Genomic DNA, 18,420 nt, shown 5'->3' on the forward strand with positions numbered 1-18,420 from the left:
ACCTGTGTTAGCAACAATAACCAGGTGTAGTGTAACCATAGAACCCTGCCCGGGACACTGATGCCAACCACTTGTCAGGTTACACTGGTGTCTGCAGATGAGACAAGCCATGACAGGCCTGTGTTGTTTTTACCCTGGAAGGAAGACTTCACACCACAGGTATGGCAGCTGTTCTAAATATTACCGCTTCATGATGTTGCTATGTATTTTGTCTTCAGGAACTGATGCCTGATAACTGCAGAAGACTGAAATGGGACAGAAATGAGCCTAACATTAAGAATAACTGTTCCGTGAAACTGCGCCCATTACTCCAACAGACATATTGGGATTTGACAAAACAGATAATTGCCTTCTTTCCTCCCACCTAAATCATTTGCAGGCCCATTCCCAGGTTTCAAATCACATTCAACATAGCAATGAAAGCATTTGGCAGAGTGTGTGATGTGCTATCAATCCAGTCAACTGCCTCTCCTCTCCAAGTGTGAGCCAGACTGCCTGCATCATATGGAACACATCTTCTGTCAGATTACTGTGTGTGTGTGTGTGTGTGTGTGTGTGGTGTGTGTGTGGTGTGTGTGTGGGGGGGCAGACACCACACAGGAGCCCACCACTAAACACATGGGCCTGAGGGGAGACTTCTGGGAGCTGACCACATCCTTACACAAAACTGTTCCCACACAGAGTCCTCATACCCACCCCAACCCACATCAGCTAGACCACACATCTGGGCCCAACCGAGTCAGAGCACTCGGTCACTCAACGCCATGTACAGCCCAGCACCAGACTACTGCTAGCTAGGACGTTCCAGTTCCACTGTTTAGAATGAACCCAGCAAGTCAACCAACGGAAAAAGAAAAACATGAGTGCAAAGGAGAAACCAACTCCTTTGAAGGGATTTTTCTGACAGTTAAGATGAACAAACATGTGAGTGTGGAGCTGTGTTTAGGGAAGCCTCGGTCACAGCGGTCATCTTTCAGACAGCCATTGTCTGCTTGGCAACAATATTATTTGTGTGGACAGGCCCCGCCGGCGGTGTTCTACTGCCCCAGGTCTACATGGGTGTGGGTTGGGTAGGTGGGCCAAAGTGAAAGAGCTGCGGAAGGAGACCCTAAAAGGCCTTCCTCAGCCCCACCACACATCAAGGTGGGGTCAAGTTCAGTCCTGGAATTAAAACACAAATAAAAAGGAGACCCATATGAGAAGCAGCAGATGTTCCCAGTCTAACTTTTGGCATTTCAGATGAGGCTGCCTCAGGCACGGTATTCCCCACACACACACACACACACACCCTCGCAAAGAATACAAATACCAACTGGCCAATTCTACTGAAAAGGACATAAGCCTTTGAGTTATTGCGTCCATACTATCCTTGTCAATCATATATTACACACATACATACTGTACTTTAAGGGGCTCACCTAACTTTTACAAGACAAACCTGACTTGTCTAAAGGATCTTACGGTGCTTGCTCCTACCCGATCATTCAACCACGACTCCCCCTCAACCCCGGCCTGTGATCTAACAGGCATTTATCAGCCACAGAGGAGCTGACCAATCCCCAGTCATCTGAGCAGGGAGGGAGGGCTGGTCTGGTCCCCCGGGGACTACAGGGGAGAGAGGGGCTCTCATTCCAGCATTATCTCCAACCTAGCTCCCTGTCCACCCACAAACGCCCCCCCCCATTCCCCTCTCTGACCCACCACAACCTCCCTCCCACCGGATGGCTACGCTTATCTTTCCTGCTCAAACCAAAGAGGGCCGACTCAGCACACCCCAACCCCCCTCCAACAGTGTGACAGAACGGTGCCTTTCCTGTGTAAAGAGATTAGGCCTAGGCTTGTAGGGCCGGGGGCCATTCTCAGGTATTTCCTACATACAACAGTAAAGATGCTCACTACCCTGGGCTGGCCAAACAGTATTTATACAAATCTCTACATTTATGTTATTACATTTTAGTCATTTAGTAGACACTCTTGTCCAGAGTGACTTACAGTAGGGCATTAGGGGGGGGGGGGGGGGGGGGGACTCTGCTGTTTTCAGGGGGAAGCTAGTTTCACCATTTGAGTGCTAGGACAAAGAAGAGCTTGGACTGGGCTGAGCAGGAGCTGCCCTCCCATAGGGGTGGGAGGGCCAAGGTTGGGGTGTAGGGTTTGAGCATAGCCTGAAGGTAGGGAGGGGCGTTCCTCTTGCTGCTCTGTAGGCAAGCACCATGATCTTGTAGTGGATGCGAGCTTCGACTGGAAGCCAGTGGAGTGTGTTGAGGAGCAGGGTGACATGAGAACCTGGGAAGGTTGAACACCAGACGGGCTGCAGCATTCTGGATATGTTGCAGGGGTTTGAACGCACAAGCAGGGAGCCCAGCCAACAGCAAGTTGTAGTAGTCCAGACAGAAGAGGACAAGTGCCTGGATTTAAGGCCTTCACCGTTCCATCTACTGGGACATGATGCCACGCACCATCATTCATTAACTTGAGTAGAGGCATTTGAGGGGGGCTGGCTTGATCTCACAGGGTCAAAGATGAGTCGCCAGCACTGCCGAAAGCAGCATCAAGGAGATTGAGCAGGACAAACAGTACCATCAGGCATAAAAAAAGAGATATGTCATACACAAAGCAGGGTTCTGAAATACAGGCATATTGCAGTCCTAATGTAAGTGAAACAACCTGACATGCAATAGAACATTGTTCAAGAGAAAAGCTATTCAGGAAAGAGAACATTGATTGTCATACAGAGAGAAAATGGTTCTCTGGTACACAAGCACAACAAGGCCAATGTATAGGCTACATAGTACTGTATGCACAAGGGCCATTCAACTCTAGTTTAATGAGCAAACTCCAATTGGACATCAGGAAGCCAGCAGTAGGTCCATTAGACTGCCAGGAGGCGCTCTCTCAGCAGGTCGAAAATGAGAAGAGGATGTCCTGCCGTCTCTAATCTCTCTCTCTCCTAATGCATTCTGTTCCTCATCATAAGAGAAAATTGAGGTTTAATGCGTCTTTACCTTTCACAGTTGTAGAGATTTAGATGTGCTTTCAAACTTTAGGCTGGTCCCAAATGTGGCCATCACTCAAACTAATGGGAGGGCTGCCAACTGTCCCCATAAAACAGTAGTCATCTGGACAATGTGGACTGGAGTATTAGATCTAGCCCTGAAGATTAAACATCTTTCTAATAGTTACATTATTCTCCAGAAGTATTAAAGGGGAATCCTGTATAAGGGATTTGTATGTGATGTTCACTCAAATACGCAACAGACACCATAAAGGAAGTAGGCGAAGTAAGTAAAGGAAGTAGGCGAGGCACGAGTCTTACCATCGCAGGTTTCAATTCAGACTACACGTTAAGGCCAGCATCATTCTAGAGCTAAGCCAACTCCCATACCAGTCTAGCCTCTTGAGACTTGTTGTTGTTCATAAACATGCGTGACACTCAGTCACAGCCCTCTCAGCACAAACCCAGAGACATTCCACACACCACCCCGCCCAAAGACACCATTCCGTAATGTGAAGGACGACCACAAACTATTTAACAGACAAAAACATTTGTTACATTTTTTTTGCAAATGGAAGGAGACATTTCCAGCAACTAAAGCACAAAGGGTGGCTGAGAGAGGTTTGAATTTCCCCTGGCTAAGCAGACTCAACACAATGGGTTTTTCCACATGAGGAAAGTCCTGTAACAATAAGCCCAATATCAGACATTGGGCCTGCAAATATCACATTTCCTCCAGTCAGAATAAGGAGTGGAATATAATACCGGGTTGTGTGATCTCTATTGGTTTGTCATATAGGCAACATGGGAGCTGAGAGGAGGGTGACAGACAAGTCATCAGCCCACAATGCCCGTCTGATCCTGTGAGGTCACACTGAGTGACAGAGTGTCTGGCTCTGAATGACAGAAGGAACAGCCAAGCAGAGGACTGGGTGTGTTGTGTGGACCAGTAAGGAGGGGGCAAGGGCTGACTGGAGTGACTGTCAGGCCTCCGAGGTTGAATGGGGTCTGACAAGCCAAGGCCAGGGAATAGAACATACCATTTTTGTTGAACAATCAGGAGACCACTTCTAATCGAAGCCATTTTGAATTTGGGGTGTTACCGTTTAATGCAATGTGCAACAGACACCAGCCAGAGATGTTTGGTTAGTGGTGTTTCTCTAACACTCAAAAAATGGCCAATGGATTGATGCAAATAATCATAACAGCCTTCTGTCAGGTAGGCTACTTTGTAGTTAGCATTTCATTGAGAAGGTTTTTTGGGAAGCCTTTCCATCTACCAGCAGACCGTTATAATTAGCATTATTGCTAACGGCTACACAAATTGTAGATCCGACACACGAGGGCACCACACAACGCACAGAGACGGGAATTCCTGTGCCGTTTCAGAAACGTTCCGGAAAAAATAATCAGATGCATTTTATTCATGTCTTATGATTAACATGGGTAAATTCAGGAACTTCCCAATAAGTGCAATACATTTATTCAAGTTTCATATGTCACGTGCACAAGTACAGTGAAATGCCTTTCTTACAAGCTCTAAACCCAACAATGCAGTACAAAAACAAGAAATAAAAATAAGAACAGGAGAAAGAAGCTATATACAGGATCAGTTCCAATACCCTATTTACAATGTGCAGGGACACGAGTGATGGAGGTAGATATGTAAAGGGATAAGGTGACTAGGCAACAGAATGTATGATAATTTATGCTGCTGCTACTCTGTTTAAGATTGTACGTGTGTGTGTGTGTGTGTGTGTGTGCGAGATCCACATCAGAATAACAGGATCAGGGAGAAGCAGAGACGCATTCACATGAAAGCACCTGTGGTAACGGCATAGGAAAAATAAAGTCACCGTCCTTACCATATCATGTGACCAATTAGCCAAAGTGCAACATTTGTTAATGGAAACGTGTTCTGCTTTGGATCACTCAACATAATACAGCATCAGGCATAGATTAGACAGACCAGGAAGTGTAATAGCCAGTCTGGCCATGAGATAAGGGCCATAATTCCATTTGAAGCCAGTAAGACAAGTTGAGTTCGTGATCTTTGGGCCACTTCCTAATGAACTGAGAGCCATTACGCTAACAGAGATTTCTCAGTTAAATACAGTCACACACAGGCAGCCAGCCTTGAGCAGTGACATAGAACTCATTTACAGCTTTATCTCCCAGTAGAGGAGACGGAGGAGAGCGGGATGTACAGATTTATAAAGAGAAGAGAGGAGGAGACACAGGTAGACACACGCTCAGTAGGATGTATGAGGCGAGCCAGCCCAACTCTCAGCATCCCCTTCAAGTCAAATGCGGTGCCCTCCAATAGTTCAGCCAATACTAGGCGAGTCATCTTGTGAACTGTACAACACCAGAAGCAGTAATCATATTTTACAATGAATGTCTCAAACTTTAAGCAGGCAATACTTTGGCCCATTGAAGAGTAGCCAAGTGTTGGCCAGTATTTTTTAAATTTATTTTACCTTTATTTAACTAGGCATTTTCAATGACGGCCTTGGAACAGTGGGTTAACTACCTTGTTCAGGGGCAGAACGACAGATTTTTACCTTGTCAGCTGGGGGATTCGATCCTGCAACCTTTCGGTTATTAGTACAACACTCTAACCACTAGGCTACCTGCCGCCCCAGTATGAGCCGCAACAAACAGTCACAGAGGGAATGACTGATCCAAATACAGTCAGGATGTGCTAATCCCAGACAGCCCACTCCCAGGTTCCCACATATAACCACTCTCTAGATTATAAACTCACAAATTACAGCTGTTGGACCTGTGGGTAACTGTGTCTATTCTGTGTAAAGTATAACAACAGTACACAGCGAGCACACACACAAGGATGCTTCAGTGTGTGTGTACATTTCCTGAACAAAAATATATATTTTTAAACGCTACAAGTGTTGGTTCCATGTTTCATGAGCTGAAATAAGAGATCCCAGAAATGTTCCATACGCACAAAAAGCTTATTTCTCTCAATGTGTGCACAAATTTGTTACATCCCTGATTGTGAACATTTCTCCTTTGTCAAGATAATCCATCCACCTGACAGGTGTGGGTGTGGCATATCAAGAAGCTGATTAAACAGCATGATCATTACGCAGGTCAACATTGTGCTGGGGACAATAAAAGACCACTAAAATGTGCAGTTTTGTCACACAACAGAATGTTGATACGGACTGGTTCTGATCTACCTCTGATTTCCTTATATGAACTGTAACTCAGTAATATGACTTGCCTAGTTAAAAATAGGTTAATAAAATCTTTGAAATTGTTGCATGCTGCATTTATATTTTTGTTCAGTGTATTTCAATGCAGGGGAAAAATTTGATGCACCTGTAATGACTTCACCTTCTGGATGATAGCGGGGTGAACAGGCAGTGGCTCGGGTGGTTGTTGTCCTTGATGATCTTTATGGCCTTCCTGTGACATCGGGTGGTGTAGGTGTCCTGGAGGGCAGGTAGTTTGCCCCCGGTGATGCGTTGTGCAGACCTCACTACCCTCTGGAGAGTCTTACGGTTAGGGGCGGAGCAGTTGCCGTTCCAGGCGGTAATACAGCCCGACAAGATGCTCTCGATTGTGCATCTGTAAAAGCTTGTGAGTGTTTTCAGTGACATGCCAAATACCTTCAGCCTTCTGAGGTTGAAGAGGCACTGCTGCACCTTCTTCATCACACTGTCTGTGTGGGTTGACCATTTCAGTTTGTCCGTGATGTGTACGCCTAGGAACTTAAACTTTCCACCTTCTCCACTAATGTCCCATCGATGTGGACAGAGGAGTGCTCCCTCTGCTGTTTCCTGAAGTCCCCGATCATCTCCTTTGTTTTCTTGACGTTGAGTGGGAGGTTATTTTGCTGACACCACACTCCGAGGGCCCTCACCTCCTCCCTGTAGGCAGTCTCGTCGTTGTTGGTAATCAAGCCTACCACTATAGTGTCGTCTGCAGACTTGAAGACTTAGTTGGAGGCACGCATGGCCATGCAGTCATGAGGGAACAGGGAGTACAGGAGAGGGCTGAGAACACACCATTGTGGGCCCCCAGTGTAGAGGATCAGCGGTGTGGAGATGTTGTTTCCTATCCTCACCACCTGGTGGGCGGCCTGTCAGGAAGTCCAGGACCCAGTTGCACAGGGCGGGGTTGAGACCCAGGGTTTTGAGCTTAATGTTGAGTATGGAGGGTACTACGGTGTTAAATGCTGAGCTGTAATTGATTAACAGAATTCTTACATAGGTATTCCTCTGGTCCAGATGGGTTAGGGCAGTGTGATTGCATCATCTGTGGACCTATTGGGGCGGTACACAAATTGGAGTGTGTCTAGGGTGTCAGGTAGGGTGGAGGTGATATGATCCTTGACTAGTCTCTCAAAGCTCTTCATGATGACAGAAGTGAGTGCTACGGGTCGATAGTCGTTTAGCTCAGTTACCTTAGCTTCCTTGGGAACAGGAACAATGGTGGCCCTCCTGAAACAGCAGCCTCGGATAGGGATTGATTGAATATGTCATTAAACACACCAGCCAGCTGGTCTGCGCGTACTCAGAGGACACGGCTAGGGATGCCGTCTGGGCCGGCACCCTTGTGAGGGTTAACACGTTTAAATGTGTTACTCGTGTTGGCCGCTGTGAAGGAGACGCCGCAGAAGTCCGTGTCTGAGACGGGGCTGGTTTTCTTTTTGTAATTTGTGATTGAATGTAGAACCTGCCACATACGTCTCGTGTCTGAGCCGTTAAATTGCAACTCTACTGTCTCTATACTGGCGCTTAGCTTGTTTGATTGCCTTGTGGAGGGAATAGCTACACTGTTTGTATTCGGTCATGTTTCCAGTCGTCTTGCCATGATTAAAAGCAGTGGTTCGCATTTTCAGTTCTGCGCGAATGCTGCAATCAATCCACGGTTTCTGGTTGGGGAAGGTTTTAATAGTCACTGTGGTTACAACATCACCGATGCTCTTGCTAATAAACTCGCTCACCGAATCAGTGTATACATCAATGTTGTTGTCTGAGGCTGTCCGGAACAGAAGCGTGGAATCAGATTGGTCGGACCAGCGTTGAACAGACCTGAGCACAGGCATTTCCTGTTTTAGTTTCCGTCTATAGGCTGGGAGCAACAAAATGGAGTCGGAGTCAGATTTTCAGAAAGGAGGGTGAGGGAGGGCTTTCTATGCGTTGCAGAAGTTAGAGTAGCAATGATCCAGAATACTTCCAGCCCGGGTTGCGCATTCGATACCCTGATGAAGCAAGGCTCCCTAAATTCTCAAATGACCTTTGTTAAAATCCCCATCTACAATAAATGCAGCCTCAAGATATGTGGTTTACAGTTTATATAGAGTCCAATGAAGTTCTTTCAGGGCCATCGAGGTGTTTGCTTGGGGAGGTATATACACGGCTGTGATTATAATTGGTAGATAATGCGGTCGGCATTTGATTGTAAGGAATTCTAGGTCAGGTGAACAAAAGGACTAGGGTTCCTGTATGTTGTTATGATCACACCACAACTTGTTAATCATGACACGCAACCCAAACCGGCTGCACGTGTGCGCCATCGTGCATAAATGTATTTTGTCCCCCTACACCAACGCCTACTTGGATCCGATCCATTGTCCTGGGTGGTGGTCCAAACAGAGGATTCACTTCGGGAAAGTTGTATTCCTGGTCGTAATGTTGGTAAGTTGACGTTGCTCTTCTATCCAATAGTTCTTCCCGGCTGTATGTAATAACACTTGAGATTTTCTGGGCTAACAATGTAAGAAATAATACATTTAAAAAATCTAAATACTGCATAGTTTCCTAAGAACGCAAAGCGAGACGACCATCTCTGTCAAGGCATTAATGTTCAGTGCACTCAGAAGGTATTCGGACCACTTGAATTTTTCCAAATGTTATTACGTTATAGCCTTATTCGAAAATTGATTAAATAAAAAAAATCCTCAATCTACACACACTTCCCCATAATGACAAATCAGAAACAGCTTTTGAGAAATGTTTTAACATTTCTGCAGCATTGAAGATCCAAGAACACAGTGGATTCCATCACTCTTAAATCAAAGAAATGTGGAACCACCAAGACTCTTCTTAGAGCTGGCCGCCCAGCCAAACTGAGCAATCGGGGGAGAAGGGCCTTGGTCAGGAAGGTGACCAACAACCCAATGGTCACTCTGACAGAGCTCCTATGTGGAGATAGGAGAACCTTTCAGAAAGACAACCATCTCTACAGCCCTCCACCAATCAGGCCTTGATGGTAGAGTGGCCAGACAAAAGCCCCTTCTCTGGTCTGATGAAACTAAGATTGAACTCTTGGCCTGAATGCCAACCGTCACGGCTGAAGGAAACCAGGCACCGCTCATAACCTGGCCAATACCATCCATACGGTGAAGCATGGTGGTGGCAGCATCATGCTGTGGGGATGTTTTTCAGCGGCAGGGACTGGGAGACAAGTCAGGATTGAGGGAAAGATGTACGGAGCAAAATACAGAGAGAGATCCTTGATGAAAACCACTTCTAGAGCGCTCAGGAAATCAGACTGGGGCGAAGGTTCAACTTCCAACAGGGCAACGACCCTAAGCACACAACCAAGGAGTGCAAATGTAAAACTTCAGTTTTGTGTGTGTGTGTGTATATATATATATATATATGCAAAAAAAATCTAAAAAATAATCTAAAAACCTGTTTTTGCTTTGTTATGGGGTAGTGTGTGTGTGGAAAATTAAAGGTGTCTGAATAGATTCTGATTGCACTGTATATCCAATACACTCTTCAAAACAACACATATCATGGGGCTTTCTATGAAACCACAATCCTTCACACAACCTCCAATGTATGAGTTAATATAACAGTTTGTGGTGAATTGGCACAGAGATTAATGTATAATGTTCTGTTGGTATCGATTTTGTCCACTTTGCCGAGAAGGCACAAAGAAAAATGTCCGGTGCTGTGCTCATCACTAGTATGATGCTGCCATGGCGATAGTGAGCCAGCAACAAGCAGGGTTGGGGAGTAACGGATTACATGTAAGGGATTACAAAGAAAACGAACTAATACGTTATGTTAGCAGCAAAAATATTGTAATCAGATTACAGATACTATTGAAAACCCAGATGCTTAAATTGATGATTACTTTTAAATTCAGAAACAATGTTTATGCGGGGAAAAAATGGAGTTCTCAATGACATTCAAATCAGCATTGAAAAAAGGCTCAAGTTTACATTTGTTCAAGTCTGACCATAAATCAGAGACTACTATGATGACACACCAAATGTGTTTGATGGATCACGGGAAAAGAGCAAGTACAGGCTTTTGTAGAACATGCTTTTGTAGGCTACAGCCCAAGCCATGTCTTCCAATGGTGAGACTGCCTTCAGCATCAAAAGATTATCCAACTTGATTAAACGCTTGGAGGTAAGGATAACAGTGGTGGTGTAGTCTATGGCGATACGGATATCACTTATTATTGATATCTACATTGCACATTGATGTGAATGATACAGCTGCTCTGTCATTTTTCTATTTGCGCCTTACGGATTGTGGATGGCTGTTCACAAATCTAAATGTGTATTTGAACCAAATAATTGTTAAATTCAAGAAGTCTAAGCTGCCTATCAATCATTGTTTTTGAAACCAGTGAACAGCCAGTAAAAAATGCACTCTTGCATTGATTCCAGCCTATGGAATAAAAGTGAGGCATTTATTGCTCAATCTAATTAATACTAAAGGACACATGCTCAAACTCGAACACTTTTGATTGCTCCTTTAAGTCTCTCTAGTTCCTACATCCATTTTTAGACTTTGTAATGGAATATCTACATAGGCGTACAGAGGCCCATTATCACAAACCATTACTCCTGTGTTCCAATGGCACGTTGTGTTAGCTTATCCAAGGTTATCATTTTAAAAGGCTAATTGATCATTAGAATGAAGAAGTCTACATAACCAACCCATTAAGTAAAATGTAACATCCATATGGCCAGCTATGTAAACTTTAACATGGATTTATCCTGCAATAGATGCCGTTCAATTGGTAACATACATTTCTGTCTTCTTCTAATGCCTCAAACGCTACGGGATCGGTGAATTTCAAAGATGATGGATCTAATGTGTTATTTTCTCCTACATTAATTTCACATTTCCGCAAACTTCAAAGTGTTTCCTTTCAAATGCCATCAAGAATATGCATACCCTTGCTTCAGGTCCTGAGCTACAGGCAGTCAGATTTGGGTATGTCATTTTAGGCAAAACTTGGAGAGAAAAAAGGTGTCCAATCCTTAAGAGGCTGTTAAGGGGGAAGTAATCTAAAAGTAACTGAATGTAACCAGATTATGTTACTGAGTTTGGATAATCCAAAAGTTACATTACCGATTACAATTTGATAGGTAACTAGTAATGGATTACATTTAGAAAGTAACCTACCCAACCCTGGCAACAAGTCACATGCTAGAGAGGGCTGCAGGACAAGAACCTCTCATGTTATACATGACCTGGAGAAATAACACCCCCCCTTCTCAAGGCCACCTGATATCAGTCTTTTGCTAGTGGATGTTGAAAGCAGATAAATTAACAAGGTATTTCACTTTGTCCTTGTTTAAGGCAGAACACAACAGCATGGTTAAAAACAAACTGGGAATAAACAATATCTATCAAAGGCTCAGATGTTCCGTTTGAATATACATTATGTTGCTCTGATCACCAACTCAGTGCTCTTTCCATTCAAAATATAACAAAAACTAGCTGTGCTTTAATTTGGTTGGTAGCAGTAGCACACAAGAGACGGGCGCTTAATTTCTGGCCAATCCAACCCATAGTCAACATACGCAGCATTCCCCCAGGAATGTATTGCACACAGAGGGCGGATATGATCGGTTCACCTTTTAGAACCTTTCCACTGACACCAACAATCAAATCACTGGCTTCCACATGGATGGAATGGAAACCCGGATTATGACAAAACTGTTTTCTGACAAACAGACCCAACCTTCTGACAGGATGCAGTGCTCCACAGGGCTTTGATTTGGGCCAGTCAAAAGTTTCCATCCACCCTCTCCCAAGCCATGCAGCTAATGAGGATCAATACGAAGTTGGTGAGGAAAATGCTGTTTGGTTGGTTTTAAAATGTAAGCCTTTAAGACTGCTGGTCGTGTATTTTGGCCCTACTCCAAAGGATAGAGACTTGGTCAGCAGTTACAACTAGTTGAATATCTTGTAGCATTGATCAAGACTATTAAGGGGAGAGGGGAAAAAAGGACATAGAGGAAAGAGATACACTGACCCAACTGCTTTAAAATAACCATCCATGGGGTCATGCTATAAAACCATGTCATTAACATCTTTGCAAGAAATGTATACTTTTTTGGCTTAAGGAGCAGTTGTCACACACGGGCTAAAAATGACATAGAAGCCTTGATTAGAGGTCGACCGATTATGATGTTTTTTAACACTGATACCGATTATTGGAGGACCAGAAAAAGCTGATACCGATTAATTGGATGATTTAAAAAAATATATATATTTGTAATAATGACAATTACAACAATACTGAATGAACACTTATTTTAACTTCATATTATACATCAATAAAATCTATTTAGCACTCAAATAAAATGAAAGTTTCAATTTGGTTTAAATAATGCAAAAACAAAGTGTTGAAACTTGTGTTGAAACAAAGTGTTGAAACAAAAAATCAGAAACTTTCTGTCCAAAAATGATGCAGAAAAATTTATCCATGCTTTTGTCACTTCTAGGTTAGACTACTGCAATGCTCTATTTTCCGGCTACCCGGATAAAGCACTAAATAAACTTCAGTTAGTGCTAAATACGGCTGCTAGAAACCTGACTAGAACCCAAAAATTTGATCATATTACTCCAGTGCTAGCCTCTCTACACTGGCTTCCTGTCAAAGCAAGGGCTGATTTCAAGGTTTTACTGCTAACCTACAAAGCATTACATGGGCTTGCTCCTACCTATCTCTCTGATTTGGTCCTGCCGTACATACCTATACGTACGCTACGGTCACAAGACGCAGGCCTCCTAATTGTCCCTAGAATTTCTAAGCAAACAGCTGGAGGCAGGGCTTTCTCCTATAGAGCTCCATTTTTATGGAACGGTCTGCCTACCCATGTCAGAGACGCAAACTCGGTCTCAACCTTTAAGTCTTTACTGAAGACTCATCTCTTCAGTGGGTCATATGATTGAGTGTAGTCTGGCCCAGGAGTGGGAAGGTGAACGGAAAGGCTCTGGAGCAACGAACCGCCCTTGCTGTCTCTGCCTGGCCGGTTCCCCTCTTTCCACTGGGATTCTCTGCCTCTAACCCTATTACAGGGGCTGAGTCACTGGCTTGCTGGGGCTCTCTCATGCCGTCCCTGGAGGGGGTGCGTCACCTGAGTGGGTTGATTCACTGTTGTGGTCATCCTGTCTGGGTTGGCGCCCCCCCCCCTTGGGTTGTGCCGTGGCGGAGATCTTTGTGGGCTATACTCAGCCTTGTCTCAGGATGGTAAGTTGGTGGTTGAAGATATCCCTCTAGTGGTGTGGGGGCTGTGCTTTGGCAAAGTGGGTGGGGTTATATCCTTCCTGTTTGGCCCTGTCCGGGGGTGTCCTCGGATGGGGCCACAGTGTCTCCTGACCCCTCCTGTCTCAGCCTCCAGTATTTATGCTGCAGTAGTTTATGTGTCGGGGGGCTGGGGTCAGTTTGTTATATCTGGAGTACTTCTCCTGTCCTATTCGGTGTCCTGTGTGAATCTAAGTGTGCGTTCTCTAATTCTCTCCTTCTCTCTTTCTTTCTCTCTCTCGGAGGACCTGAGCCCTAGGACCATGCCCCAGGACTACCTGACATGATGACTCCTTGCTGTCCCCAGTCTACCTGGCCATGCTGCTGCTCCAGTTTCAACTTCCACCTGACTGTGCTGCTGCTCTAGTTTCAACTGTTCTGCCTTATTATTATTCGACCATGCTGGTCATTTATGAACATTGAACATCTTGACCATGTTCTGTTATAATCTCCACCCGGCACAGCCAGAAGAGGACTGGCCACCCCACATAGCCTGGTTCCTCTCTAGGTTTCTTCCTAGGTATTGGCCTTTCTAGGGAGTTTTTCCTAGCCACCGTGCTTCTACACCTGCATTGCTTGCTGTTTGGGGTTTTAGGCTGGGTTTCTGTACAGCACTTTGAGATATCAGCTGATGTACGAAGGGCTATATAAATAAATTTGATTTGATTTGATTTGGAGAAGAAAGTAAAAGTGCAATATGTGCCATGTAAAAAAGCTAACGTTTAAGTTCCTTGCTCAGAACATGAGAACATATGAAAGCTGGTGGTTCCTTTAATATTCCAAGGTAAGAAGTTTTAGGTTGAGGTTATATGAATAATAGGACAATTTCTCTCTATACAATTTGTATTGCATATACCTTTGACTATTGGATGTTCTTATAGGCACTTTAGTATTGCCAGTGTAACAGTATAGCTTCCGTCCCTCTCCTCGCCCCTACCTGGGCTCGAACCAGGAACCCATCGACAACAGCCACACTCGAAGCAGCGTTACCCATCGAACCACAAAAGGGGAACAACCACTCCAAGTCTCAGAGCAAGTGACGTTTGAAACGTTATTAGTGCGCACCCCGCTTACTTGCTAACCATTTCACATCGGTTACACCAGCCTAATCTCAGGAGTTAATAGGCTTGATGTCATAAACAGCTCAATGCTTGAAGCACAGCGACGAGCTGCTGGCAAAACGCACGAAAGTGCTGTTTGAATGAATGCTTACGAGCCTGCTGGTGCCTACCATCGCTCAGTCAGACTGCTCTATCAAATCATAGACTTAGTTATAACATAATAACACACAGAAATACGAGCCTTAGGTTATTAATATGGTCGAATCTGGAAACTATCATCCCGAAAACAAAACATTTATTCTTTCAGTGAAATACGGAACCGTTCCGTATTTTATCTAATGGGTGGCATCCATAAGTCTAAATATTCCTGTTACATTGCACAACCTTCAATGTTATGTCATAATTACGTAAAATTCTGGCAAATTAGGCAGCCCAAACTGTTGCATAAACCCTGACTCTGCGTGCAATGAACGCAAGAGAAGTGACACAATTTCATCTGGTTAATTTTGTTAAATCATCCCCCGTTTGGCGAAGTTGGCTGTCTTTGGTTAGGAAGAAATAGTCTTCACAGAGTTTGTAACGAGCCAGGTTAGCAGGCAATATTAACTAAATATGCAGGTTTAAAAATATATACTTGTGTATTGATTTTAAGAAAGGCATGGATGTTTATGGTTAGGTACACATTGGAGCAAGACAGACCTTTTTCGCGACTATGCACCGCATCGATTATATGCAACGCAGGACACGCTAGATAAACTAGTAATATCATCAACCATGTGTAGTTAACTAGTGATTATGAATGATTAATTGTTTTTTATAAGATAAGTTTAATGCTAGCAACTTACCCTGGCTTCTTACTGCATTCGTGTAACAGGCAGTCTCCTCGTGGAGTGCAATGTAATCAGAGCGTTGGACTAGTTAACTGTAAGGTTACAAGATTGAATCCCTGAGCTGACAAGGTAAAAATCTGTCATTCTGCCCCTGAACAAGGCAGTTAACCCACCGTTCCTAGGCCATCATTGAAAATAAGAATGTTTTCTTAACTGACTTGCCTAGTTAGATAAAATTATAAATAAAGGTGTGTAAAAAAAAAAAAAATACCTATTTGCGATTGTTATGAAAACTAGAAATCGGCCCTAATTAATCGGCGATTACGATTAATCAGTCAACCTCTAGGCTTGATGCAGAATGTTATTATGTTAATGACATCCAACAATCTCTAAGATTTTGTTGGCAAGTTCATGAGCAATGGAGGAAATACAAAATTGACATAGGGTTGTGGGTGTGGAGAGCAATGACTATAGTGGGGAGGGGGGGGTGTGTTGCATGTAAGACATGTTAACCAAACCATCACAAAAGCAAATTATCTTTAAGCAATTTAAATAAGAGCAGGGGAATACTGACTCAGGAATACAGCAGCAACAGTTAGGCCTAGCTGACAGTGAAGCTGTCCTTCTGTCCAAAGCTAATTAATCGGATCAGAGGGGACCCCCATCACCCCCAATGCTTTGACTTGTCTTGCAACTCGGAGCAAGGAGGTGGGGTTAGCTGGCTGCTGCCTGCGCGCCTAAAAAACACTTCACCCCATGTAGCACACTGTACACACACACTAACAAATATTAGCTAGATCTGAAACCCATCAGACAAAAACAACAGCCACGTGCGTGTTGGATGCAATAAATATAAACACGACAGGAGACGCAAGAACACGACTCATTTTAGTAGCTAGTATAGATTAGAAAAGCGATAACTAGCTAGCCAACCATCATCATAAATGGTCAGTGTCAGACCATTTAACGATAGCCTAGCTAGCTAGCCAGCCATCTGGCTATATTGAGACACCCAGCAACAGGTTAAACACTTAACATTGTCTTAGCAAACACTTATTTGATTTAGTAGAAGTAATGCTTATTGACACCAACTAGCTACCTTACGGCCTAGTGACATAGCTACATGATGAGTGGCAAAGAACATGGCTTTAATGAGTAACGTTATGTTCCTTTAGTTCATTACTGACTGGGCTAGTCATCATCCCAACTCAACACTCTCGATAACGTTAGAATGATATCTAAGCTAGCTAACTAAAGAAGCCGATGTTTAAATTTGCTGCTATCCATAATCATGGTGCTGAAATACAAAATGACCAAACGACAATCTAGCGACATGAGCTTACTACTGTTAGCTAATGTGTGCTTCACTTGTTTACAATGTGAACGTAGCTAATTGTTTTAACCAGCACAAGAAATGCAATACAATTGTTTGTCTATCTGTAAATAGCGAGATTTGGAGTCGTGATTGTCCAGGTAACTCTCCACGTTGGATTGCATCTGTGTGTGTTTAGATGCTAGCTAGCTTGGTAGCGAATAGTCAAGTGTGACTGCAAGTTTACAATCTATTGCATCAATTACTGTATTCACCTCGTCCGCCATTGCATGCACTTGCCACAGCTATAAACCGGAGCGTGCTGCTGGCGGTGAGCAAGAAAACAGCCTGGAACTGTCTTTCTAGCTAGCTCTCAAACATTACGTTAGCTGGCGCCAATGATCCTGTTGTCAGGTTGGTTAGCTCAGTAGCTAGTTTGATTTGCGATTAAGGTGTGGATCATTTGTTTTACGAGTTTGAGACAGTTTTGTGGTCATTTGACCATTTCAATAATACTATACAGGTATTTGTTAACAAATGTGTTTGGTTGACAGTTTTTCATAATTCATTATCAGACTAGAGAATCCGCACGCGTATCCTCTGGTCTTCTTCCCACTTAGGAATGATTGCCTCTCTCCCGACGGGTGCGGCCTGTGCTCAGGGAAGGTCCACGGACTCACCTCGGTGGGTTGGCTGATCTCGAACAGGTCAAGCCGGTTGGCGTTCCAGTGGTTAATGATATCGGCTAGTTTCCGCCGCTCCTCCTCCCTGCTCCCCGACATTCTGAATCCCGAATGACTCTCTACTGAAGAAAAATCCCCTTACAGCGATTTTTAAAAAGCCTCTGATCCGATAACTTCACGAAAAAAATGCACCCAGGATATGGGCTCTATGCCGTTCGAGTGTTTCGCTGTCACCGGTAGCTGTACCTCTTGCGGACCGCTCCTGCTGTTTCCGCGTTCTCCTCTCTCGCTTACCGCACCCGGTTCTCTCTCCCCGGGAAGCAAATGGGACTATTTCAGCGCGCGCTCACGCCCTTACAATTTGCCCTGCACGAGCACAACAGTGATGTGTCCCTTTCCCTGCGTTAACTAGTTCGACTCCAGTACAGTGTCCAGTCAATACAATAAATATATAAACATTTCAATTGTCATTTGGGTGATCATGAGAATGGTCAATGAAACTTTGTAAATTCACAGACAGGTCATTGTATTTTACTGTAATTTAATGACTACTGAATCTTTTCAGGAAAATATGACGTATTTGTGTAAATTGTCATCTAATTCTATGTAATCTAATATGACAGTTGGCCTATGTGTTTTATCAAGTAAACAAGCATTGAAGGGAACCCTGTCTCCCTCCCCAAAACAGATCTGAGTCAGCAGGTTGAACAATATGGTTGAATGTCACACTGGCTACCATGGCAATGCCATCATCCCGTGACCACACCCACTGAGACAGAGGTTTGTTTTGGATCTAAGAAACATACAGTTACATGACATAGGCCTACCATGTGATTGAAGGTTCAAATGGTGATAGCCTCCTAATTGATACTAATTTATTGCTACAGCAACATTCTGACTCTGAAATAAGTTTGTTACAATGATCTAGACTAAAAGCGTTGGAAAGGTCAGCATTGAATACAACAACCTCTTGCTTTAGTGTGTGCTGTAATTGTCAGACAGG

At 44.0% G+C, this 18,420-nt stretch overlaps 1 protein-coding gene across 23 annotated transcripts in view; it reads right to left on the minus strand.

The window, feature by feature from the left end:
- LOC109900730 (afadin) overlaps window positions 1–17,771 on the minus strand; it is a 124,325-nt gene extending 106,554 nt beyond the window's left edge. For 13 of the 23 annotated variants that reach the window (XM_031837161.1, XM_031837164.1, XM_020496505.2 and 10 more), the window contains exon 1: window positions 17,415–17,770. In XM_031837161.1, the coding sequence (XP_031693021.1) occupies window positions 17,415–17,516 (102 nt within the window). In that variant the 5' untranslated portion in view covers window positions 17,517–17,770. Of the gene's footprint in view, window positions 1–17,414 lie in introns of all 23 variants that reach the window. The other 10 variants (XM_020496515.2, XM_020496516.2, XM_031837162.1 and 7 more) reach the window with 3 other exon arrangements.
- Window positions 17,772–18,420: the final 649 nt, after the last annotated feature.

The sequence above is a fragment of the Oncorhynchus kisutch genome, linkage group LG12 (assembly GCF_002021735.2).
Source record: "Oncorhynchus kisutch isolate 150728-3 linkage group LG12, Okis_V2, whole genome shotgun sequence".
Taxonomy (NCBI): domain Eukaryota; kingdom Metazoa; phylum Chordata; class Actinopteri; order Salmoniformes; family Salmonidae; genus Oncorhynchus; species Oncorhynchus kisutch.